At 58.5% G+C, this 27,333-nt stretch overlaps 1 protein-coding gene across 1 annotated transcript in view; it reads right to left on the bottom strand.

Moving 5' to 3' along the window:
* The window catches only part of PCDH1 (protocadherin 1), a 125,544-nt gene that overhangs the window by 50,144 nt on the left and 48,067 nt on the right, over positions 1–27,333 (bottom strand). The window contains exon 5 of the mRNA XM_075900010.2: positions 4,567–4,786. Coding sequence (XP_075756125.2) covers positions 4,567–4,786 — 220 coding nt within the window. The remainder of the gene's footprint in view (positions 1–4,566; positions 4,787–27,333) is intronic.

The raw sequence follows: 27,333 nt of genomic DNA, 5'->3' as shown, positions 1-27,333 counted from the left end.
AGGTGGCGGGTACGCAGGCACACACCTGGGACTACACTCTTTTGCGGAAGAGTTCTTGTGCAAAAGGTCTTCCCGAAAAGCGCATCCACACGGCCACGTGCTTCTGTGCAAGGGCGTCCATGGCAGTGTGGAAAGCTCTGCTGGCCGTTTTAGCCATAGGGGTTTCTTACACAAGAAAGTCATGTTGCCCGTCCACACTGCCTTCTTGTGGAAGAGCTCTTGCGCAAGAGGGCTTAATCCGCGTGGGGAGAGGAATAACTCTTCCGGAAGCAGCCCTGTTTTCCGACGCTGGACTGTAAATGTACTTGCACAAGAACGCGTGTGCAGTGTAGACACCCGGCAAGTTTTTGCGCAAGAACAGCTGTTCTCGTGCAAAGAGCCTGCAGTGTAGACGTAGGCTGGGGTGCTGCTGTGTGAGGGGATCTCAGATCTCTAAGGGGGTTAGCAATTAACAGGGGACGGAGGCTGCCCGTGACTCTGAAATGGACTGTAACTCTGGAGAGGAGGTTACAGAGTCAGCCACAGGCGGATGTTAATTATTGGTTGATTGAACAGTCGAGTAACCTCACGGATTCTTATCGGTTACTCGACTCGTCTACAGTCCCTGGGGGCGGGGCCGGCAGCCAGCGTAGCAGAGGCAGCAGCGCGGGGGGCCAGACAGGAGCTGGTCTATGAGGGGAGCTAGTTTAAAAACCAGCTCCCCTCGCGGACCGGCTGCCTCACCCAGTGCTGCTGCTTCTGAGAAAGAGGCAGCAGCGCGGGCGGCGGCAGCCCCGTCTAGGAGGGACTGAGCTCCTGGACCTGGTGTGAGCTGGGACTGAGCCGGGCTGCCTGCCCGCCTGGCTCCTAACACACTGTGAATGCAGAGCCGCAGCAGGGGCAGCTCTGAACCCGGCGCAAGCCAGGACGGCACTGGCAGGGAGAGGCAAACGTGCGGAGTCGATAGCATTAACCTATAAGCTTCTGCTTGGGAGTTCATCGGCTGCACTGTCACACCCCTTGTGGAGAGGGAGGGTGTGGGTGGGGAGGAGAGTTGGGGTTTCTGATTCTCTGGGTGCCAGGGCTCCAGGTGGCGTCTGCCCTGCAGGAGCTTAGACCTCGGGAGAGGCCTGGGGTGGGGCTCTTCTCCCAGTAAAAGCCCTGAGGCCCGGTGCACCCAAAGGGCCGAGGGCAGGAACAGAGCCACAGGGCTCCCCTACATCTCACCCCCCGAGCCCTGGTGCTCCGGAGGGGCAGCAGCCCCAAGTGCGGACACTCTCCTCTGCGGCTGCAGCCCGAGCGAGGCTGTCCGCTTTCCCAGGGCGCCAGGCGAGTCCGTTCCTCCGCTGCTCGCGTCTTAGGCTTCTGCTGCATTTCAAGGAGCGTTTCTAGGCCCTCGGCATTATTTTCGTATGGAAACCGGGAAGGAGAGCTGGGCACAGGGAGGGCACCCAAATGCTCAGCTCACAGGAAACACTGGTGGCTGCACACTGAGGACACCAACGCATTTGCCCTGAGAGTCCCTGCGCTAGAATCACCTACAATGAAACCAAGATCCATGAGAGCCAGGGCGTGGCTGGCAGGTTGCGGGCACACAGAGCCTCAGGGCGTGGCCAACTGGCTGCGGGCACACGGAGGCTCAGGGCGTGGCCGGCAGGCTTCAGGCACACAGAGGCTCAGGGCATGGCCAACTGGCTGCGGGCACACGGAGGCTCAGGGCGTGGCTGGCAGGCTGTGGGCACACGGAGGGTCAGGGCGTGGCTGGCAGGCTGTGGGCACACGGAGGGTCAGGGCGTGGCCGGCAGGCTGCAGGCACACGGAGGCTCAGGGCGTGGCCGACTGGCTGCGGGCACACGGAGGCTCAGGGCGTGGCCGGCAGGCTGCGGGCACACGGAGGCTCATGGAGTGGCTGGCAGGCTGCGGGCACACGGAGGCTCAGGGCATGGCTGGCAGGCTGCGGGCACACGGAGGCTCAGGGCGTGGCCGGCAGGCTGCAGGCACACGGAGGCTCATGGAGTGGCTGGCAGGCTGCGGGCACACGGAGGCTCAGGGCGTGGCCGACTGGCTGCGGGCACACGGAGGCTCAGGGCGTGGCCGGCAGGCTGCGGGCACACGGAGGCTCAGGGCGTGGCCGGCAGGCTGCGGGCACACGGAGGCTCATGAAGTGGCTGGCAGGCTGCGGGCACACGGAGGCTCAGGGCGTGGCTGGCAGGCTGCGGGCACACGGAGGCTCAGGGCGTGACCGGCAGGCTGTGGGCACACGGAGGCTCATGGAGTGGCTGGCAGGCTGCGGGCACACAGAGGCTATGGGCGTGGCCCCCAGGCTGCAGGCACATAGAGGTTATGGGCTTGGCCGGTAGGTTGTGGGCACACGGAGGGTCAGGGCGTGGCCGGCAGGCTGCGGGCACATGGAGGCTCATGGAGTGGCTGGCAGGCTGCAGGCACATGGAGGCTCAGGGCGTGGCCAGCAGGCTGCAGGTACACGGAGGCTCATGGAGTGGCTGGCAGGCTGCGGGCACATGGAGGCTCAGGGCGTGGCCGGCAGGTTGCAGGCACACGGAGGGTCAGGGCGTGGCCGGCAGGTTGCAGGCACACGGAGGGTCAGGGCGTGGCCGGCAGGTTGCAGGCACACGGAGGGTCAGGGCGTGGCCGGCAGGCTGTGGGCACACGGAGGCTCATGGAGTGGCTGGCAGGCTGTGGGCACACGGAAGCTCAGGGCGTGGCTGGCAGGCTGCAGGCACACGGAGGCTCATGGAGTGGCTGGCAGGCTGTGGGCAAACGGAGGCTCAGGATGTGGCTGGCAGGTTGCAGGCACACGGAGGGTCAGGGCGTGGCCGGCAGGTTGCAGGCACACGGAGGGTCAGGGCATGGCCGGCAGGCAGTGGGGACACAGAGGTTTAGGGCGCGGCCGGCAGGCTGTGGGCACACAGAGGCTCAGGGCATGGCCGGCAGTCTGAGGGCACACAGAGGCTCAGGGCGTGGCTGGCAGGCTGTGGGCACACATAGGCTATGGGCGTGGCCGGTAGGTTGCGGGCACACAGAGGCTACGGGTGTGGCTGGCAGGCTGCGGTCACACGGAGGCTATGGGCGTGGCCAGTAGGTTGTGGGCACATGGAGGGTCAGGTCGTGGCTGGCAGGCTGTGGGCACACAGACGCTATGGGTGTGGCCGGAAGGTTGCGGGCACACAGAGGGTTAGGGTGTGGCTGGCAGGCTGCGGGCATGCAGAGGCTATGGGCAAGTGGAAGCTGTTTCGTGTGTCCAATGTTCATTTTAGGCCTTTCTCGTTTTGAATTAAAATGGCACGTCCCACAAAGTCGATTGCCTCGCAGGAGTCTAGTCCATCGCCACTGTCTCCTCTGTCAACCAAGCTTGTCACTTAGTTAGACAAGATCCATTTTTCATACACCCGTGTGGATGGATGTTAATTATATCACCATCTTTTATTTCCTTATTAACCTATCCCCGTATGAACCACTTCATTATCTGCCTTGCCACGCATGCCGGACTGGCAGACCAGCCCGTTTAGCCCGTTTCAATGTGGGCACAACCGTCGGTGTCCTTCGAAATGTCCCCGTCATCCCGAGACTGAGTAACATCGGCACCGTGAGCCCTGGGCCAGCTCTCAGAGCCCTTGGCTGGAGTCAGCCGCACCTGCCGGACTTTCCCCGCTGCTGTTTGCAGCACATCAGCCCTGGAGGTGGCTGTAACGTGGCCTGGCGGTAGGCCTCTGGGCAGAGCGGCACAGCTGGGTCCTCGTGCTCCCCAGCCTCCAGCCAGAGACTGACAGGGAGGAACTGGAGGCGCCTGTGCACCCCACAGGCAAGAGTCCAGCAATGTGCTCAAGGAGCCGCCCTGCCCATTCCCATCTCCCCTGCCCGGCTCTCCCCACAGGCCCTCTGCAGCCAGGCCTCCTGCCAGAGGACACTGCTCCAGGACAGCTGCTGCGCACGTGGCCAAAGCCGGGCAGGAGGAGGCACCGACAGCCTTGGGGAGCGGCTGCTTGTGGGGGAGACGGGAAGGGGAAGACCAATGGCCAAGCCGCAGCCGAGAGGAAGCGGCAGAAGCTCAGTGGAAGGCCCGATGGCTTTGGGCTTGCCACGGTCAAGCCACGCCTCACCCGCTTTTCTTCCCGAGCCCTCCCCCTCCGCCACGGCACAGGCCCCCCGAGCTTCCAGAGCCCCCTGGTCCCGCCACTGGGTCCTAGCTCAGCTGTCTAACCCAGAGCTCGGCGCCAGCTGCCCAGCACTGGACGGGCCCACAGAGCTGGGATTTGACCAAGGGCTGTCCAGATCTCCCCCCAGCTTTCACTCCCTGGTGTTCTGCTGACACGCGGGTCAGAGCCCTGGGGGTCCCTCCTTCCTGCGCCATGCCGGCCCCAGGCATCCCCTTGACTCAGCTACCCCTACCCTTGCGTGCTCTCCAACGACCCTGCTCAGCCCCTTCTCCTCCGGGCAGTCTCCTGCCTTGCGCACCGCCACTGTCTGGCCTCCCTGCCTCCCGCTGTCCATGGGGGTCCCATGGCGGCCCCCGCCCAGCCCTCTCCCTGGGACACAGACGTGCAAGCCTGGCCTGCCGCAGGCTCTCACCGTTCTCAGGGTGCTCCATCTCCCCAATGCTGCCGTCGGGCGTGGTGCGCTCATAGTGGTCCTCGGGCAGAGCTAGGGGCCCGATCCGAGGCCCTGAGGACGACTTGCTGCTGGGTGTCTCTGACTCTTCTAGCCCGCTGTCATAGTAACTGTGTTGGGAGGGGTCCTGCAAGTCCTGTGCCTGATTGGCTGCAGAGAATGTCACTCGGCGATGAGGTAACTGCAAAGAAAGCAAGGACAGGGATGAGAGACCACGCCAGCGTGACACCAGCCACGCACAGAGCGTGATCGGGGGCGGCCGAGAGACCGGGCTCCCCAGAGCGCTGAGGACAAAGCCACCTGCTTTCTCTTGGCCCTACGCCCTGCAACTGCAACTCGCTCGTTCCATGAGCCCACAAGGGACACAGTCGCCAGCCGCAGAGTCACCCCCACCCAGCCAGCGGCCCAGAGGGGAGTCGGGCATTGGCCAGTGTCACCATCCCTCACCTCACAGGCCTTTGCAGTTTTCACCCAAGAAATCTGCTTCCCAAGAGACATCACCTCTCGCCCAACAGTCCACCCTCCACTCGACACCATCGCACTTCAGAACACCCGCCCCCAACAGGCATCTTCTCAGATTTCAGAGGTCATGGACTCACCCCTCACAAACCTACTGTATCACCCCAGGGAACTGCCCCAACACCGCCACTCCTCTCACGGCCCCCACCGGGGCTACATCCCACCAACTCCCATCTCAGAGCCAACTGCTTCTAGCAGAGTTCCTCAGAACAGAGCCCCAGAAAAGCCTGCTCTGACTCCCAGCTGACAGCCTCACCTCTCAGAGCCTACTCACAACTCTCACCCCCGCCAAGGTCAGGCGCCCCTCCACAAAGCCCATCTCTTGCCTCAGAGACCCCGACGGGCTCAGAAAGGACCGTCGTGTTCATCTAGCCAGACCTCCTGTGCTTCACAGGCCACAGACCCTCGCCCACCCACTCCTGAGACAGGCCCATAACCTGCGGATGAATGACGGAGCTCCTCAAGTCTAGAGTTAACAACGTCAAGTGACAGAGAATCCAAGCAGCAAGTCGAGAGCCTCTTGAACCCCCAGCGGCTCTGCCAATTTAACCTGAAGAAAAGTTCCTTCCTGGTTTGAAATCAGGGGATCAGTGAGACTCTGGGCACAGGCAAAGAATTCTCTGTAGTAACTCAGGGTATGTCTACACTACCCTCCTAGTTCGAACTAGCGGGGTAATGTAGGCATACCGCACTTGCAAATGAAGCCCGGGATTTGAATTTCCCGGGCTTCATTTGCATAAGCGGGGAGCCGCCATTTTTAAATCCCCGCTCGTTCGAACCCTGTGCCGCGCGGCTACACAGGGCTCGAACTAGGTAGTTCGAACTAGGCTTCCTAATTCAAACTACCGTTACTCATCATTCCACGTGTAGCCGCGCGGCACAGGGTTCGAACCAGCGGGGATTTAAAAATGGCGGCGCCCCGCTTATGCAAATGAAGCCCGGGAAATTCAAATCCCGGGCTTCATTTGCAAGTGCGGTATGCATACATTACCCCGCTAGTTCGAACTAGGAGGGTAGTGTAGACAGACCCTCAGAAGCCTCACCCTGGTGTCCCAATCCCAGCTGTTTGAAATGCTAACTAATCTCTCACCTCAACCGCCACTGACACCCACAATCACCTGAGTGAGTTTACAGGAGCTTTTGAAAAGGGGATTTTTTTCCCCGAAAGAACAGTGTCTAGATGGCAGTTTCACTTTCGAAATACCCGTTTTCGAAAGAATGCGCGTCTGCCATTATGCAAATAAAGCACAGGCCATTCAAATCCTGGCTTGATTTGCAATGTCTAATTTACATCCCTCTTTCGAAAGACAGATGTAGTCTAGACGGAGCCATCGAGTCCAGCCCCCTGTCCAAAGCAAGACCAACCCGACTGAATCATCCCAGCCAGGGCTTGGTCAAGCCGGGACTTAAAAACCTCTAGGAATGGAGATTCCACCCCCTCCCTAGGGAACCCAGCCCAGCGCTTCACAACTCTCCAAGGGAAATATCCAACCTAGGCCTCTCCCACTGCAACTTGAGCCCATTGCTCCTTGTTCTGCCATCCGCCGCCACTGAGAACAGCCTCTCTCCAGCCTCTTTGGAACCCCCCCTCCGGAAGCTGATGGCTGCTCTCAATATCTTCCGCAAACTAAATAAGCCCAAATCCCTCAGCCTCTCCTCATAGGTCATGTGCTCCAGCCCCCGTATCATTTTGGTCGCCCTCCGCTGGACCCTCTCCAATGCGTCCACATCCTTTCTATAGTGGATGCCTCAGAATTTGATGTAATACTCCAGATGTGGCCTCACCAGAGCCGAATAAAGGGGAATAATCACTTCTCTAGATCCGCTGGCAATGCTCCTCCTAATGCCCCTAATATGCCTGCTTGGCTACAAGGGCAACCAAATCCAGCTTCTCATCCACTGTAATCAGGTTTTTTCTGATGAACTGCTACTTAGCCATTCAGACCCCAGCCTGTACCAGTGCTTGGGATTCTTCCATCCCAAGGGCAGGACTCTGCACTTGTCCTTATTGAACCTCATCAGATTTCTTTTGGCCCAATCCTCTAATCTGTCTAGGTCACTCTGGACCCTGTCCCTGCCCTCCAGCGTATCTACCTCTCTCCCTAGCTTAGTGCCATCCACAAACTTGCTGAGGGTGCAATCCATCCCCTCATCCAGGTCATTAATAAAGACGTTGAAAAAACCGGCCCTAAAACCAATCCTTAGGGCACTCGGCTAGAAACTGACTGCCATCCTGACATCGAGCCGTTGATCACTACCCATTGGGCCCAACAATCTAGCCAGCTTTCTATCCACCTTCTAGTCCATTTATCCAATCCACACTTCCTTAACTTGGTGCCAAGAACATTGTGGGAGACTGTATCAAAAGTGCTAAAGTCAAGGTATATCACATCCAGGGTATGTCTACACTACCCCGCTAGTTCGAACTAGGAGGGTAATGTAGGCATACCGCACTTGCAAATGAAGCCCGGGATTTGAATTTCCCGGGCTTCATTTGCATAAGCGGGAAGCCGCCATTTTTAAATCCCCACTGGTTCGAACCCCGTGTAGCGCGGTTACACGGGGCTCGAACTAGGTAGTTCGGACTAGGATTCCTATTCCGAACTACCGGTACACCTCGTTCCACTAGGAGGGTAGTGTAGACATACCCCCACTGACTTTCCCACGTCCACAGAGCCAGTTACCTCATCATAGAAGCTAATCAGATTGGTCAGGCACGACTTGCCCTTGGTGAATCCATGTTGACTGTATCTGATCACATTTCCCTCTTCCAAGTGCTTCAAAATGAATTATTTGAGGATCCCCTGCATGATTTTTCCAAAGACTGAGGTAAGGCTGACCGGTCTGTAGTTCCCTGGATTGTCCTTCTTCCCTTTTTTGAAGATGGGCACTACATTTGCCTTTTTCCAGTCACCTGGGATCTCTCCCGATCTCCACGACTTTTCAAAGATAATGGCCCAAGGCTCTGCAATGACATTTGCCAACTCCTTCAGTACCCTCGGATGCACTAAGTCCGGACCCATGGATTTGTGTACGTTTAGCTTTTCTAAGTATCAGAGGGGTAGCTGTGTTAGTCTGAAACTGCAAAAGCGACGAGGAGTCCTGTGGCACCTTATAGACTAACTGAAGGGTAGGAGCATGAGCTTTCGTGGGCAAAGACCCACTTGCGTGACATGCATCTGACGAAGTGGGTCTTTGCCCACGAAAGCTTATGCTCCTACCCTTCAGTTAGTCTATAAGGTGCCACAGGACTCCTCGCCGCTTTAGCTTTTCTAAATAGTTCCTAACCTGTTCTTTCTCCACCAAGGGCTGTCCGCCTCCCCATACTGTGTTGCCTAGTGCAGTAGTCTGGGAGCTGACCTTGTCCGTGAAGACAGAGGCAAAGAAAGCATTGAGTACTTCAGCTTTTCCCACATCACCTGTCACTAGGTTACCGCCCTCATCCAGTAGGGGCCCCAGACCACCCCAGAGCACACACCCCCTCGATGACATCAACTATCACCTCAGAACATACACCCGCTCGGTGACATCAACTATCACCTCAGAACATACACCCCCTCAGTGACACCAACTATCACCTCAGAACACAACCCCCTCAGTGACACCAACTAACACCCTAGAGCACAAACACCCCTGGATGACATCAACTATCACCTCAGCACATACACCCCCTTGGTGACACCAACTATCACCCCAGAACACAACCCCCTCAGTGACACCAACTAACACCCTAGAGCACAAACACCCCTGGATGACATCAACTATCACCTCAGCACATACACCCCCTTGGTGACACCAACTATCACCCCAGAACACAACCCCCTCAGTGACACCAACTAACACCCTAGAGCACAAACACCCCTGGATGACATCAACTATCACCTCAGAACATACACCCCCTCAGTGACACCAACTATCACCCCAGAACACAACCCCCTCAGTGACACCAACTAACACCCTAGAGCACAAACACCCCTGGATGACATCAACTATCACCTCAGCACATACACCCCCTTGGTGACACCAGCTATCACCCCAGAGCACACACCCCCTCTGGGACACCAGCTATCACCTCAGAGCACACACCCCCTCTGGGACACCAGCTATCACCCCAGAGCACACACCCCCTCTGGGACACCAGCTATCACCTCAGAGCACACACCCCCTCTGGGACACCAGCTATCACCCCAGAGCACACACCCCCTCTGGGACACCAGCTATCACCCCAGAGCATACACCCCCTCTGGGACACCAGCTATCACCTCAGAGCACACACCCCCTCTGGGACACCAGCTATCACCTCAGAGCACACACCCCCTCTGGGACACCAGCTATCACCCCAGAGCACACACCCCCTCGATGACATCAACTATCACCTCAGAGCACACACCCCCTCTGGGACACCAGCTATCACCCCAGAGCATACACCCCCTCTGGGACACCAGCTATCACCTCAGAACACACACCCCCTCTAGGACACCAGCTATCACCTCAGAACACACACCCCCTCTAGGACACCAGCTATCACCCCAGAGCACACACCCCTGGATGACATCAACTATCACCTCAGCACATACACCCCCTTGGTGACACCAACTATCACCCCAGAGCACACACCCCCTCTGGGACACCAGCTATCACCCCAGAGTACACACCCCCTCTGGGACACCAGCTATCACCCCAGAGCACACACCCCCTCTGGGACACCAGCTATCACCCCAGAGCACACACCCCCTCTGGGACACCAGCTATCACCTCAGAGCACACACCCCCTCTAGGACACCAGCTATCACCCCAGAGCACACACCCCTGGATGACATCAACTATCACCTCAGCACATACACCCCCTTGGTGACACCAACTATCACCCCAGAGCACACACCCCCTTGGTGACACCAACTATCACCCCAGAGCACACACCCCCTCTGGGACACCAGCTATCACCCCAGAGCACACACCCCCTCTGGGACACCAGCTATCACCTCAGAGCACACACCCCCTCTGGGACACCAGCTATCACCCCAGAGCACACACCCCCTCTGGGACACCAGCTATCACCCAGAGCACACACCCCCTCTGGGACACCAGCTATCACCTCAGAGCACACACCCCCTCTGGGACACCAGCTATCACCCCAGAGCACACACCCCCTCTGGGACACCAGCTATCACCCCAGAGCACACACCCCCTCTGGGACACCAACTATCACCTCAGAGCACACACCCCCTCTGGGACACCAGCTATCACCTCAGAGCACACACCCCCTCTGGGACTCCAGCTATCACCCCAGAGCACACACCCCCTCTGGGACACTAGCTATCACCTCAGAGCACACACCCCCTCTGGGACACCAGCTATCACCTCAGAGCACACACCCCCTCTAGGACACCAGCTATCACCCCAGAGCACACACCCCTGGATGACATCAACTATCACCTCAGCACATACACCCCCTTGGTGACACCAACTATCACCCCAGAGCACACACCCCCTCTGGTACACCAGCTATCACCCCAGAGCACACACCCCCTCTGGGACACCAGCTATCACCCCAGAGCACACACCCCCTCTGGGACACCAGCTATCACCTCAGAGCACACACCCCCTCTGGGACACCAGCTATCACCCCAGAGCACACTCCCCCTCTGGGACACCAGCTATCACCCCAGAGCACACACCCCCTCTAGGACACCAGCTATCACCCCAGAGCACACACCCCCTCTGGGACACCAGCTATCACCTCAGAGCACACACCCCCTCTGGGACTCCAGCTATCACCTCAGAGCACACACCCCCTCTGGGACACCAGCTATCACCCCAGAGCACACACCCCCTCTGGGACACCAGCTATCACCTCAGAGCACACACCCCCTCTGGGACACCAGCTATCACCCCAGAGCACACACCCCTCTGGGACACCAGCTATCACCCCAGAGCACACACCCCCTTGGTGGCATGAACCATCACCTCAGCACACAACCCCCAGGTGACATCACCAATCAGCCCCAGCACCAACTCACAATCACCCCTCACAGCAGGAATCTTCCCCAGCGGGTTCTGTGGCTCACCTCAGAAGCTCCTTGACTGACATTGCCACTCAGCCCAGAGCTGCCCCCTCTACAAGTGATGCCCTCTCTCAACCAGAGCCCTCCCTGGTAGGGTGCCAGCAGCAAGGGTCCCCCGGCTTCCCTCCTTCGGACTCCCTGGCTGACACAATCTCAGCCCTCCGATTCCTTTCTACTGACCACCACACGCCTCAGGGGTCTCCCACAAGCTGCCGCCATCTCTTCTCCCAGCTTTCACCGGCTCTGCCCCGAACGACTCTCCCTTCGGAGGGCTGGCACCCCACGCCGGGTGACATGACCTCTGACCTGCCAGCCCCTACCCAAAGTCACGTGGGCAGTGGGGCTGTCTCCCCTATGGAGCTGCCCTTTCTTCACCTCCTGGCCCATGGTGTGGCTGGGTGGGGCTCTCACTCCTTGGCTCTGAGCAGCAGAGAGGAATGGATCATGCCAGCCCTTGTCAGGGGGATGTGAGAACTGAACCATTCATCCACCTGATGCTTATCAGCTCCTGTTAACAATTAAACTCCACCCAGGGTCCCCCCTTCCAGGCTACCAGCTCGGTGCCAGGGTTCCTCCTGGCTGCCTACCTGTACCAGGGTGCTGCCACCATCCAGCCTTCAGGAGTCCTGGGCCCCTCCTGGTTGCCGGCCCCATGCCCGGGGTCTGTATGGCCCGCCAGGGTCCATCCTACCTGCCAGCCCAGAGCCTGGGATCCTGGCTGCTGGCCCTGCAGCTGCCTGGCATCCTAGGGTATGTCTACACTACAAAGTTAATTCGAACTAACAGACGTTAGTTAATTAACTTTGCTAGGCGCTACACAGGCAAACCGCTAGTTTGAACTTAAATCGAACTAGCGGAGCACTTAGTTCGAACTAGGTAAACCTCATTCCACGAGGACTAAGCCTAGTTCGAATTAAGTAGTTCGAATTAAGGGCTGTGTAGCCCCTTAATTCGAACTAGTGGGAGGCTAGCCCTCTCCAGCTTTTCCTGGTGGCCACTCTGGGCACCACCAGGGAAACTCTTCTGCCCCCCCTCCCGGCCCCGGAGCCCTTAAAGGGGCACGGGCTGGCTACGGTGCCCGTGCCAGGTGCAAACCTGCCAGCACCCAGCCAGCAGACCCTGCACCTGGCACGGATCGAGCCACACACCTGATGCCCCCCAGCCCTCCGCCTCTTCCCGGGACCAGGCTGGCGGCTCCCGGGAGCCTGCACAGGTCCGCAAGAGGCGGGCACCCGCCTGGTCTAGTGCAGACATCGTAGACCTCATCCATGACCTCCGCACTAGGCACAGGAAAGTGGCCGTCTAGGGCAGGAGAGCTGCCAGCCTGGCCACCCAGGAGCAGGTTGGCATGAAAATCAAGGTGGTCCAGTGAGACCCCTGACCCTGAGCCCTGAGCTTAGAATGGCCGTACTGGGTCAAACCAAAGGTCCATCTAGCCCAGTAGCCTGTCTGCCGACAGCAGCCAACACTAGGTACCCTGGAGGGGATGGACCGAAGACAGTGACCAAGCCATTTGTCTCGTGCCATCCATCTCCAGCCTTCCACAAACAGAGGCCAGGGACACCATTTCTACCCTCTGGCTAATAGCACTCCATGGACCCAACCTCCATGACTTTATCTCACTTCTCTTTAAACTCTGTTCTAGTTCTAGCCTTCACAGCCTCCTGCAGCAAGGAGTTCCACAGGTTGACTATTTACTTTGTGAAGAAGAACTTTCTGTTGTTAGTTTGAAGCCTGCTACCCATTCCTTTCCTTTGGTGTCCCCTAGTCCTTCTATTATGGGAACTAATGGAGAACTTTTCTGTATGCACCTTCTCCACCCAACTCCTGCTTTTAGAGACCTCTATCCTGTCCCACCTCCGTCTCCTCTTTTCTAAGCTGAAAAGTCCCAGTCTCTTTAGCCTCTCTTCATATGGGACCTGTTCCAAACCCCTGATCATTTTAGTTGCCCTCCCCTCTCCCACCTCCTTTTCCCAGTCTCCCCGAGTTTTGTTCAATAAAGAGAGTTTCTATTTTTGAACACACATGTCTTTTATTTTGTACATCAGGAAGGGGGGCTAGAGAGGGGTAAGTGGAAGGAGGTGAGGGAGAAATGGGGCACGAGCCCCCGATGGGGAGGACTGGGCTGGCTCTGCAGGTTCCTCAGGGTGGAAGCTCTCCTGCAGCCCCCCAAATGTCCCCCCCCCCCAGATGGCAGCCTGCGGCAAGTGCAGCTGGGCTGATGGCCGAGTGCTGTGATGTGCCCAGTGTGGGCACTCAGGGCACTCCAAGCCAGGACTGCTTTGCAAGCGGAGAACCCCTGAGAACTGTCTGTCCAGGGTGGGGGTCGGGTCCCTTTAAGCGCAGCCCTCGGCTAGCCTGAGACATCATCTCCACGCTCTAAGTCCTCCTCTGATGCCCTGCCGGCACTGCTTCCGGCCATCCTTAACCCCGCTTCAGGGTCCACTCAATGTGGACATGCTAGTTCGAATTAGCAAAATGCTAATTCGAACTAGTTTTTAGGTCTAGATGCGCTAGTTCCAATTTGCTCAATGCTGTAATGTAGACATACCCCTAGTGTGCCCAGAGACCCAGCGCAGGGTCCAGCAGCCAAGACCCTGCACGTGCCAGGCAGTGCCGAGTCTCAGGCATGGGGCCAGCGCCAGGACCCCATGAACACTAGGGTGCCTGCTGGTGGCAAAGGCTGAGGCGTGGGGCCCATAGCAGGGATGTCTGAATGCGGCCCAGCAGAGGGGCTCCCTGGCTGCAGGGCAGGAAGCCGGGACCAGGAGTGCAGGCCTGGGATGCTGGGCATGGGGGCAGCAGTGGAAGCCTTGCATAAGAGGTGAGGATGCTGCAGCACCCCCGGCCCCCCCAGATCCCCACATGAACATTTAACCGATAAGAGCGCCATCGGGGGTTACATGGTATTTGTGTCCTAGCCCGGGGCTGGGTGTTGGTGCCTTCCCCAGCGCCCTGGAACAAAACTCAGCACGTGTGGACACGGCCCCGGTCCAAAGCCGGGTGAACTCTGAATCCAACGATCAGCGTTCAAACGGCAAATGTTAGAGCCGGATCATCGGCCGAGGCGCTGGGTCCACACCCACCAGCTGACCTTGATGCTCCACGGTGCCAAAAGCCCTCATTGTCCCCTTGCCAGCTGCCAAAATCTCCAGATCTTGCACCAGTGACAGGCTGCTCCTCCCTGGTCCGGCCCCTTGGGACCTGAGTGGTCCCTAACCAGGGACTCGGATGGACCAGAAGTCAATGCTGATCTCTCTGCTGCTCTCAGTTTGGGACTCTAAACAGGGACTGGTGGGGGATCTTCGGGGGAAGAGGAGGGGGCGCAGAGCCGCTTGGGCACAGCCCACTGGAGCGCACCAAGTCCGGCCATGGAGATGCGCTCCTGGACCCCAGCCACGGGGCCACTCCTCCCCTCCCAGAGCCTGAGTGCTGCATGCAGCTATTGGCAGTGCTCGGGAGGGTGGGGCCCCAGCTTTTCCCCGGGAGCACTCCAGCCGGGGAGCTCCCGCAGGGATGCCGGGGCAGAGATGCTGCCAGACTCCAGCAGTCAGACCTGTAATACTCTACCCTGGTTCCCAGTTCTGACCCTCCAAAGGCCACGCCAGACACACAGTGCAGCAAACAGCCAGCGCGGTGGCCTTGGGGTGAAAGAAACAGTCGATTTCAAATTCATTCCTTAAACCCTTTTAAAAGTGATCGAAAGCCACTGAAAGATTTCTAATCTGCTGTGCCAGCAAGGCGGCCTTGCCACAGAAGACAGATCCAGTCTGCGCCCCTGCTCACAGGGTCATACGTGAACATCAGAGCAGCCAGGCACGGTCAGACCAAAGGTCCGTCCAGCCCAGTGTCCTGTCTGCCCACAGTGGCCAACGCCAGGTGCCCCAGAGGGAACGATCCATCCCGTCACCCATTCCCAGCTTCTGGCAAACAGAGGCTGGGACACCATTCCTGACCATCCTGGCTAATAGCTGTGGATGGACCTGTCCTCCATGCATGTATCTAGCTCTTTTTTGAACCCTGGTATAGTCCTGGCCTTCCCAACATCCTCTGGCAAGGAGTTCCACAGGTTGCCTGTGCATTGTGTGAAGACTTCTTCACTTGTCACTGAAAAGCAGCTGCCTCCGGAGGAGGAGGAGGTCATCGGCATGTTTTCTAGTCTCTAAGGTGCTGCAAGACTATTTGCTGTTTCTTAAGTTTTTCCAGTTACAGGCTCACTTGGCTCCCCCTCTGAAGCTCCTGGAGAACACAGGCACACACAACTGTCACATTGTCTAAGGACAAAGGAAGCCTCATGTCTGATGGAAACCACTTGCAGGGATTTACAGAAGCAGAGTTTGGACTTCAGTTACCTGAGTTCTGAATTGTCCAGGGCAAAGCACTTACGCTCCAGCCCTCAGCACAGGGTAGTGGAGGCAAACGGGACCACCACCCACTTCTGAACAAGCCGGCAATCGTTGGATGCACTTGGCATTGGGAAACAAAAAAATGGACTATGTAGTACTTTAAAGACTAACAAGATGGTTTATTAGGTGATGAGCTTTCGTGGGCCAGACCCACTTCCTCAGATCAAATAGTGGAAGAAAATTGTCACAACCATATATACCAAAGGATACAATTAAAAAAATGAACACACATGAAAAGGACAAATCACATTTCAGAACTGAAGGGGGATGCGGAGTGGGGGGGGGTAGGAGGTAAATGTCTGTGAGCTAATGATATTAGAGGTGATAATTGGGGAAGCTATCTTTGTAATGGGTAAGATAATTAATGTCTTTGTTTAAACTTAGGCGTAAAGTGTCGAATTTAAGCATGAATAACAGTTCAGAGGATTCTCTTTCAAGTGTGGTCTGAAAAGGCCTTTGAAGCAGGATGCAGGTAATCAAGTTGTTGAGACAGTGTCCTTTCTGGTTGAAATGGCAAGAAACTGTTTTTTCTTTGTGATCCTAATATCTGTTTTGTGGGCATTGATCCTTTGGCGAAGTGTCTGAGACGTTTGTCCAATGTACATAGCAGACGGACACTTTCGGCACATGATAGCATAAATTATATTTCTGGATGAGCAGGAATATGTGTTCTTGATCTTATAACTCACTTGGTTAGGTCCTATAATGGTATCAGCAGAGTGAATATGTGGACAAAGCTGGCAACGGGGTTTGTTGCAAGGGAAGGTACCAGGGTTGGTATTAGTGTGGTATGTCCTGTGGTGGTTGGTAAGAATCATCTTGAGGTTAGGTGGTTGTCTATAGGAGACTATGGGTCTGTCTCCCAGAGCTTCTTGGAGTTTAGTATCCTGTTCCAGTATAGGCTGTAGTTTATTGATAATGTGTTGGACAGGTTTAAGTTGGGGGCTGTAGGTGATGACAAGTGGTGTTCTATTGTTGGTTTTCTTGGGTCTGTCTTCAAGTAGATGGTTTCTAGGTATTCGTTTGGCTCTTTCAATTTGCATTTTTATTTCTCCGGGTGGGTAGTTGAGGTTTATAAATGCTTGGTAGAGATGCTGAAGTTTCTGGTCTCTGTCAGTGGGATTAGAGCAGATGCGGTTGTATCGAAGGGCTTGGCTATAGACGATGGATCGTGTGGTGTGTTCTGGATGGGAACTGGAGGCATGTAGGTAACTGTATGAGTCAGTGGGTTTTCTGTAGAGAGTGGTGTCTAATTTTCCATTGCTGATTTGTACTGTGGTGTCCAGGAAATGGATCTCTCGTATAGAATGGTCCAGGCTGAGACTGATGGTGGGGTGTAGGTTGTTAAAATCTCTGGAATGTCTCCAGTGCTTCTTGGCCATGCGTCCAGATCATAAAGATGTCATCGATGTAGCGTAAGGAGAGAAGGGGTAAAAGGGGACGGGAGTTGAGGAAACATTGTTCTAGGTCAGCCATAAAGATATTAGCATACTGTGGGGCCATGCGTGTACCCATGGCTGTGCCGCTGATCTGGAGGTATAAGTTGTTCTCAAACTGGAAATAATTGTGGGTGAGAACAAAGTTACATAGGTCTGCTATCAGGTTGGCAGTGGTGTCCTCTGGGATAGTGTTTCTAATTGCTTGTAATCCGTCTTCATGTGGGGTGTTGATGTCTAGAGCTTCTACGTCCATGGTGGCAAGGATGGTGTTATCGGGAAGGTTATTGTGGTTACTGATACTGTGACATGCCAGATGCTTCTCTGCAGTCCAGACCTTATAGAATCATAGAATCATAGAATAATAGGACTGGATGGGACCTCGAGAGGTCATCGAGTCCAGCCCCCCGCCCTCAAGGCAGGACCAAGCTCCGTCTACACCATCCCTGACAGATGTCTATCCAACCTGTTCTTAAATATCTCCAGAGAGGGAGATTCCACCACCTCCCTTGGCAATTTATTCCAATATTTCACCACCCTGACAGTTAGGAATTTTTTCCTAATGTCCAATCTAAACCTCCCCTGCTGCACTTTAAGCCCATTACTCCTTGTCCTGTCCACAGTAACCAAGAGGAACAAATTTTCTCCTTCCTCCTTGTGACACCCTTTTAGATATTTGAAAACCGCTATCATGTCCCCCCTTAATCTTCTTTTTTCCAAACTAAACAAGCCCAGTTCATGAAGCCTGGCTTCATAGGTCATGTTCTCTAAACCTTTAATCATTCTTGTCGCTCTTCTCTGCACCCTTTCCAATTTCTCCACATCTTTCTTGAAATGTGGCGCCCAGAACTGGACACAGTACTCCAGCTGAGGCATAACTAGCGCAGAGTAGAGCGGCAGAATGACTTCACGAGTTTTGCTTACAACACACCTGTTGATACAACCTAGAATCATATTTGCTTTTTTTGCAACAGCATCACACTGTTGACTCATATTCAACTTGTGGTCCACTATGACCCCTAGATCCCTTTCCGCCATGCTCCTTCCTAGACAGTCACTTCCCATCTTGTATGTATGGAACTGATTGTTCCTTCCTAAGTGGAGCACTTTGCATTTCTCTTTATTAAACCTTGACCAAGACATTTAGACCTTGACAACCAAGAAGGGCCTGTTTGCCTTAGTCCCTGGGGTTAGCACTGACTCAGAGCAGACACACAGCCCTGTCACATCACCCACTCCCTGCAGCACAGGACTAGCACTGACTCAGGGGAACAGCATTCCCTGGTGAGTCACTCCAGACAGCACACCCTGCAGACACACCCTGCAGGCGCAGGCAGGGCACAGCACAGTGTGCTAGCTGTACCCAGCACCGTCACTATCGAGGCTGCGCTTGCAAACGAAGGTCAAAGGGCCCAGTAACAGCTATTACTTCCCCTGGCCCTCCAGTATCCTGGGACCGACATGGCCAGTGCACAGCCTGCTTGCACGGGTAGTCAGTGACGCTGAGCGCCTCCAGGGGCCTACCCCCAGATACTCCTGTGCCTCCTTTGATTGCCATCTGGAGATCTGGCCTCTCTCCTCAGCCCCACCAAGCCTGGCGCGCCTGCCGGCCCCGGTTCCTCGGAGATACAAGCTACTGCAAGAGTCCAGGGTGAATACAAGCCCAGCCCACAGCTGCAGATCCCTGACGCTGTGTCACCTGGGGCAGAACAGGGAGCAGCAGGATTTCCTGGAGCCACCGGGCTCCAACCACCCCGATGCACACAGGAGCAGAACTACCCCTGCAGTTCAGTGATTCCTGGGAACCCAGGAACTGCCCGACTGGATCAGATCCTAACTCCACCCAGGCCAGTGGGCAGCACCAACCCCCTCAGTGGGTACCGCCCCGCCCCCTCCACTAGGCCTCACCCTGAGCTCTGCTAGTTAGCGCTTGGCCTGAACACCGAAGCCTGAGGTGGCTTCTAACCAGGCTTGTTTAATGCAGGCAACATGAATGGCCCTAGCAAGTCAAGGGCCTGCAGGGTTCCTTCCGAGGCTCATTCCAGCCGGTAGGATGCTCAGCTGGCAAGCGAAAGCCTCGTCCTCGGTGAGGATCTGAAACAACCTGGTAACAATTGAAGGGGAGGGTCACTTTATTTTGATGGAACAGCCAAGGGGTAAGTGGGCCCCCAGGTCCCCTTCCAGCTGATTGTACAGCTCTAAAGAGACAGGTGGGCCAGAGAGATGCCCTAAGTCTCCACAAGTCTCACACGGGAGAGGTTCCTGGGCCGAGGAAGCACAGAAATAAGATCCCTGAGGAATCTGGCAACTGTAGGGACGGGAGGTGGCTGAGTTAGTGACGGTGCAGTGTCCCCGGGAGAGCCCTGGGCAGTAGGGACTAGGGGTGAGAGTGTAGCCATGTATGTGCGTAGCCGAGGGGCCTAGGTTCATCCGCTAACCTTCTCGTGGGGAGCCGGTGCATCCCTGCACCGCTGCCACTGTATCAGACCCAGCAGCGCGAGGCGTCGACTGCTGCCCCCCACGTAGCCGCTGACCCGCTGACGTCATGAAACCCATGCTCACGCCCCGGCAGGCAGCGGGACTGCTGAGTGCACTTCTCAGGAATTATTTATCAGAAAGTGCTCAGGCAGCCGCTTGGCACAGGGACAGGTCGCCCTGGAGGGATTTATCAGGTACCCTGCAGTCGCAGGGACTCTGTGGCCAGCTGCTTAGAGTCGATCAGTTACAAAACCAGACGCGGCCTTGTTTCCCTGGCCTGAAGCTTGTGTCCCATGGGCAGAAGTGGGTCCAGTAACAGCTGTTACCTCGCCCACTTTGTCCCTCCCACATCCCGGGCCCAGCGCCGCCGCCTGCGTTCTGTGGACGTGGCCCTGCACGGCACAGGAAGAAACGCCAGGCCTGGGAGAGGGATGGCGCTGAGCTCTGAACGCTGCCGTGGAGGCCTGGTCTGGCGGTGCACTGCAGGTCTGTCCCCCATCCAGTGGGAACGTAGCCAGGATCACCGGCGTGGGCGGCAGAGCTGGAGGAGAGTTCTCTGCATCCCTGGCGTTCCTAGGGGGCCTGCCCTTTCGTGTCCATGCGTCCTGCGCTGGGCAGCTGCACAGATCTCAACCATCCTGGCATGCCGCATGGCTGCAGCCTGGCACGCTGGGTGATGCAAGGACAGAAGAGCCTGTAACCCAGACATCTGAGCTATTCCCTGGAGTCCACAGCTGGCTGAGGAGGGTGGCCATGGTCCTGAAGCTCTCTCTTGTGGAGGTGCAGTCCAGCATTGTCCCTACTAGCTCCATTTTCTGGGCAGCACCAGGGAAGCCTTCTCCTCGCGGATCCTAGAGGGGGCCCGGGAAGAAGGGTCGATCATCTGCCGTGGCGATCTCCCTCGAATGAGCCCATCTTCAAGGTGCAGGGTTACCTGGCTCTCCTGCCAAAGGTGCAGGGTATTTTCCACAGTCCGTTGCATCAGCTTCTGTGGCAAGGAACCACGTTGCCAGATGCATCTGATGAAGTGGGGGTCTGCCCAGGAACTGTCGACAAACGGTGTTATCCCTCGTAGAATGAGGTTTCCAGCCGTCGACAAAACTGCCGAGTTCTATCGCCGTTGTGTCGACAGAACTCAGCGGCAGTGTAGACGCGGGTATCGTTTTGTCGAGAAAGCCCTGTAGTCTAGACACACCCTAGGTGACTGGGGAACAAAATGGCAAATGAAACGTGATGTGGCTAAATGTAAAGTAATGCCCATTGGAACACATCACCCCAACTCTACGTACAGCAGGACGGGGGCTGACGTAGCTACAACTACCGGAGAGATCTTGAGCCATTTGGAGAGTTCTCTGAAAACGTCCGCTCAGCGTGCAGCAGTCGTCAAGACAAGCAAAGAGAATGCTGGGGATCGTTACGAGAGGGCTAGGGAACGAGACAGGGAACTTCTTCTTGCCTCTGCATCCATCCAGGAGATGCCCGCCCCTTGAACACTGCCTGCAGAGGTGGGCGCCTCGTTTCCAAGAAGATCTCTTGGCATTGGAAAAGGTTCAGAAAAGGGCAACAAAACTAATGAAGGGTATAGAACAGCTGCCATGAGGAGAGATTAATAGGACGGGGACTTCCAGCTTAGGAAAGAGGAGCCTGAGGGGGGTATGATAAAGGGCTGTAAAACCAGGAGAAAGTGAACAAAAAGGAGTTAGTTATCCCTTCCCCAGGGGCCACCCAATGAATGAATAGGCAGCAGGTTTAAACAAACCAAAGGAAGGTTTTCCTCCTGCAGCGCAGTCGACCTGTGGAACTCCTCGCCAGAGGAAGCTGTGAAGGACAAGACGATCACAGGGTTCAAGAGAGCGAGAGAGTTGTGGGGGGCAGGTCCATCAGTGGCTGTTAGCCAGCGTGGGCAGGGACGGTGTCAGAAGCGAGAGGGGATGGCTCACTTGGTGATTCCTTCCCTCGGGGGCACTGGGCCGGCTGGGAGGGTGCCCCAGCGCTGAGCGCAGTCAGTGGAAGGGCAGAGACTGTGAGACAGCAAACAGCCGAGGGGGATGCCGAGGGGGGGCTCAATGGCTCCTCACTGCCCTAGCGCCCCACAGCCCGGCGGGGCGGGCGGCTCCGCCCACTCCAGCACGCGGCGCCGGGCCCAGAGGGGCAGGGCTGCGCCAGTGCGCCAGGCCCCGCACCGTGTCCCTGGGCAGCCCCGCTCCAGGGCACCGCTCACAGCCCCCCAACGGCCCCTCCCGCCACGGAGACTGCCACTCACCCCAGCTGCTCTGGGGGGTCGGACCTGGCCCCTCCAGCAACCAGTGACCCACAGGCCCCAGGCCCCACAGCCGGGAGCAGCTCTCGGTGCGCTCTGCCTCCAGCCCTGGGGGGCCGGCGCTCATCAGCCCCACGCTGACAGCCCAGCTGCGCACAGCTGGCGCATCACCCATGTGCACCCCCCACAGCACCCTGCCCTCTGCCCGCCCCATGGCCCTGCCCCACAGCACCCTGCCCTCCACCCGCCCCATGTCCCTGCCCCACAGCACCCTGCCCTCCGCCCGCCCCATGGCCCTGCCCCACAGCACCCTGCCCTCCACCCGCTCCACGGCCTCCTCCCTTCACCTGCCCCATCCCATGACACCTCTGCCCACCCCACAGCCCCGCCCCATGGCACCCTGCCCTCCACCCACCCCACAGCTCCCTACCCTCCACCCAGCCCACAGCCCCGCCCCATAGCACCCTATCCCACCCACACAGCCCCACAGCACCCCTCCCTCCACTCCCGCGCACCCCATCATACCATTCCTCCCCCCCACTCCACTGAGCACTCCCCCACGGCACCTGGGGCACTGACACACACAGCAGCCTGGCCAGTGACAGCAGGGCCATGAACACCCCCACGCAGAACATGGGGCTGATTAACCGGGCCCAGTGCTTGGCCTGGCTCCAGACTGGCACTGAGCCCGGCAGGGCCTTGGCAAACAACCAGCACGGGCAGCTCACCCCACCCCATGCAGGCCGAGGCGGGGCCACCGGGGCACCGGGCAGGGGGGGGAGCCCCCGGGCCCTGCAGCCCCGTCCGCAGCCAGGCAGACTCTGAGGTCAGCGAGCAGACGGTCTGTCGGTCCCCAGCGTTGCTACGGGAGCCAGGAGCCGCCAGCGCAGCCCAGCCTGGGGACGGGGGACCCAGAGCTCCAGCCCCCGGGGCCAGCTGGACACCATCTCCCACTCCCAGCCGCTGCCCCAGCCCCCGGCCGCCCCTGCTCCCGGCCCACGGAGAGATGGAACACGCTTCCCCAGCAAGTCGTGTCCGGCCTCCCATCCTCATGCTGGGCCCGGGGAAACTGAGGCACGTACACAGTCACTGCAGAGCAGCGCAGGGCAGTGGGAATCGCACACAGCAAAGCAACCAGTGACTGGAACAACTGCGTGATCACAGGACTCCACGACGGACCAATTCCCCATGACCTCACTCCCCACGGGGCTCGCCGGCGGGCTCTGTGCCAAGGAGCTGCCATTCGACCACAGTGAGCCGGAGCGCAGGCAGCAGCGACCGGGCATGGCCCCCGCAGCCCCTCCCGCCAGGGTACGCACCGGGCACAGCCCCTCCCCCGCCAGGGTACGTACCGGGCACTGCCCCGCCAGGGTACGCACCGGGCACAGCCCCCCCCCCGCCAGGGTACGCACCGGGCACAGCCCCCCCCCGCCAGGGTACGCACCGGGCACAGCCCCCCCCCCGCCAGGGTACGCACCGGGCACAGCCCTTCCCCCGCCAGGGTACGCACCGGGCACAGCCCTTCCCCCGCCAGGGTACGCACCGGGCACAGCCCCCCCCCGCCAGGGTACGCACCGGGCACAGCCCCTCCCCCGCCAGGGTACGCACCGGGCACAGCCCCCCCCCCCCGCCAGGGTACGCACCGGGCACAGCCCTTCCCCCACCAGGGTACGCACCGGGCACAGCCCTTCCCCCACCAGGGTACGCACCGGGCACAGCCCTTCCCCCGCCAGGGTACGCACCGGGCACAGCCCCCCCCCGCCAGGGTACGCACCGGGCACAGCCCCCCCCCCGCCAGGGTACGCACCGGGCACAGCCCCCCCCCCGCCAGGGTACGCACCGGGCACAGCCCCTCCCCCGCCAGGGTACGCACCGGGCACAGCCCCCCCCCCCCCGCCAGGGTACGCACCGGGCACAGCCCTTCCCCCGCCAGGGTACGCACCGGGCACAGCCCTTCCCCCGCCAGGGTAGGCACCGGGCACAGCCCTTCCCCCGCCAGGGTACGCATCGGGCACAGCCCCTCCCCCGCCAGGGTACGCACCGGGCACAGCCCCTCCCCCGCCAGGGTAGGCACCGGGCACAGCCCTTCCCCCGCCAGGGTAGGCACCGGGCACAGCCCCTCCCCCACCAGGGTAGGCACCGGGCACAGCCCCTCCCCCACCAGGGTAGGCACCGGGCACAGCTCCCGCAGTCCCTCCCCCGCCAGGGTACGCACCGGGCACAGCCCTTCCCCCGCCAGGGTACGCACCGGGCACAGCCCCCGCAGCCCCTCCCCCGCCAGGGTACGCACTGGGCACAGCCCCTCCCCCGCCAGGGTACACACCGGGCATGGCCCCCGCAGCCCCTCCCACGCCAGGGTACGCACCGGGCACAGCCCCTCCCCTGCCAGGGTACACACCAGGCATGGCCCCCGCAGCCCCTCCCCCGCCAGGGTACGCACCGGGCACAGCCCCTCCCCTGCCAGGGTACACACCGGGCACGGCCCCCGCAACCCCTCCCCCGACAGGGTACGCACCGGGCACAGCCCCTCCCCCGCCAGGGTACACACCGGGCATGGCCCCCGCAGCCCCTCCCCCGCCAGGGTACGCACCGGGCACAGCCCCTCCCCTGCCAGGGTACACACCAGGCATGGCCCCCGCAGCCCCTCCCCCGACAGGGTACGCACCGGGCACAGCCCCTCCCCCGCCAGGGTACACACCAGGCATGGCCCCCGCAGGCCCTCCCCCACCAGGGTATGCACCGGGCACAGCCCCTCCCCCACCAGGGTACGCGCCAGGCACGGTCCCTGCAGCCCGTCCTCCGACAGGGTATGCACCAGGCACAGCCCCTCCCCCACCAGGGTACGCACCGGGCCTGGCCCCTGCAGCCCGCCCCTCCCCCGACAGGGTATGCCCCGGGCACAGTCCCTCCCCCACCTGGGTATGCAGCGGGCACGGCCCCAACAGGGTATGCACCGGGCATATCCCCAGAGCGCCTCCCCTGCCCAGGGTACGAACCCGGCATGGCACCCTTTCCACTCCATGGGCACCACTATCCATGTAAGGGAAACTGAGGCATAAATTCCAAGTACTACAGACAATTCCCATGTTATAACACACACACACCCTACACATGGGTACAGGCTGTTCACAACCCCTTGTCACCTTTCACCATGGATATGGACCATTACCAACCCTGATATAATCTCTCAGAATACAGGTGGCACACCGCACCGTCACCTCCCCCGGAATACAGGCAGCATACCGCCATGTCACTTTTCCCACAGTACAGGCAGCGCACTGCACCATATCACTTCCCCCAGAGTACAGGCAGCATACCGCACCATGTCACCTCCCTCACAGTGCAGGTGGCACATTGCACCATATCACCTCCTCCACAGTACAGGCAGCACACTGCATCATGTCACTTTTCCCACAGTACAGGCAGCACACTGCATCATGTCACTTTTCCCACAGTACAGGCAGCATACTGCATCACGTCACCTCCTCCACATTATAGGCAGCAAACTGCACCATGTCACTTTTTCCACAGTACAGGCGGCACACTGCACCATGTCAACTCCTCCACAGTATAGGCGGCAAACTGCACCATGTCACTTCCTCCAGAGTATAGGCAGCATATTGCACCATGTCACCTCCCTCAGAGTACAGGCAGCATACCGCACCATATCACCTCCTCCACATTACAGGCAGCACACCACACCATGTCACTTCCCCAAAGTACAGACAGCACACCGTACCATATCACCTCCTCCACATTGCAGGTGGCACACCGCACTGTGTCCCCTCCCTCATAGTACAAGTGGCATGTGGCACCCCTGTCACACACATCCCAAGGGTACAGGTGGCACATAGGATCAATGTCACCTCCCCCAGAGTACAAGTAGCACCAGTTGTCCATGTCGCCTTCCCCTGGGCTACAGGTTGCTTATGGTGCAGAGCCCATGTCACCTCCCTCAAGTACAGGTGGCACATAGGGCCAATGTCACTTCATCCTCCCATCCCTCAATATCCCCACCCTGGCAACAATGTCCCCTCTACTCTTGTTCAGCCGTGTGGGGGATTTTTTCCACCCATGTGTAGACTTCATTTTTCTGTGCACCGAAGCACGTACGAATGTGCACCACCCGTGGAAACACAAAGGTGCCTGGCTAATCAGCTGGGTGGCATTTGAATATCTTCTGAGCCGCCGCACGAGTGCCCAGCTTCCAGGAAACATTTCTCATTAAATGGGGAACCACACAAAGCTGAGGTCCCTTGTCAGACAGAAATTAGAAGGGACAGTCACAAGAGGTAAATGCTATTTCAGGCACCATGGGGAGGCTCACTTTAAATGTCCAGCCCTACACAGAAGAGGTGACAGGAAGAGACCGCCCTGGCTAAAGAGCAGAGGGACGGAGGCCAGAGGCGCCCTTTGACATGTGGCGAGAGGGAGGGTGCTGTAGACGGTACATCTATGCCCCTCCATGGCTATGGCAGCACAAGCCACCAGCAGCCAGGCCCTGGGCCCAGGGCTCTCGCCCACGAACTGTGGCAGGGAATGTGTCCCCGAATCGCACCTTGGCCCAGGGGACTGAAAGGCAGCGGCCGTGGTGCCGGTTGTACCGAGGACTCCCGGGGTGACCATGCACTTACAGGGCAGCGAGCCGACCCTCAGGACAGGAAACGCAGCAGAGAACCGACTGATCAGGGAGGGTCTGTCTACACTACCCCGCTAGTTCGAACTAGGAGGGTAATGTAGGCATACCGCACTTGCAAATGAAGCCCGGGATTTGAATTTCCCGGGCTTCATTTGCATAAGCGGGGAGCCGCCATTTTTAAATCCCCGCTGGTTCGAACCCTGTGCAGCGCGGCTACACGGGGCACGAACTAGGTAGTTTGAACTAGGCTTCCTAGTATGCACCAGGGTACGCACCAGGCACAGCCCCTCCCCCACCAGGGTATGCACCTCATGGAATGAGGAGTAACGGTAGTTCGGACTAGGAAGCCTAGTTCGAACTACCTAGTTCGAGCCCCGTGTAGCCGCACTACACGGGGTTCGAACGAGTCGGGATTTAAAAATGGCGGCGCCCGGCTTATGCAAATGAAGCCCGGGAAATTCAAATCCCAGGCTTCATTTGCAAGTGCGGTATGGCTACATTACCCTCCCTAGTTCGAACTAGCGGGGTAGTGTAGACAGACCCGGAGAGAGAGACCCGACTGGTGGAGGAAGAGCCAGCGCAGCTTTATGGACGGGACTCGTGCCTCCCCCACCTCTGAGGACTCTCGGAAGTGGCACAGGCAGGTAGACCAGCGAGTCGGTGGCTAGGGTAGACTTGGCCTTTCAGAAAGCCTTTGACAAGCCCCCCAGGCTCTTGAGCAAAGTAAGATCCTCTCCCGGATCGGGGACTAGCCACAGGATGGAGCGAAGGGCCAGGTCTCCACAGAGAGGCCAACAGGAAGGGGCCCCGCGGCTGGGCTGGAGAAAGGAAGGCGCAAAGTTTGCAGAGCCATTATTCAAGCCAGGGAAGTCCAAAGCTGAGAGTGCAGAGCTCCACAGGGATCTCCCACCTATGGGTGACTGGG

This window comes from Pelodiscus sinensis, chromosome 16 (genome assembly GCF_052426305.1).
Source record: "Pelodiscus sinensis isolate ZL-2025 chromosome 16, ASM5242630v1, whole genome shotgun sequence".
NCBI lineage: Eukaryota > Metazoa > Chordata > Testudines > Trionychidae > Pelodiscus > Pelodiscus sinensis.
Note: the sequence above shows the minus strand (reverse complement) of the source record. Positions and strands in the feature narration are given on the sequence as shown.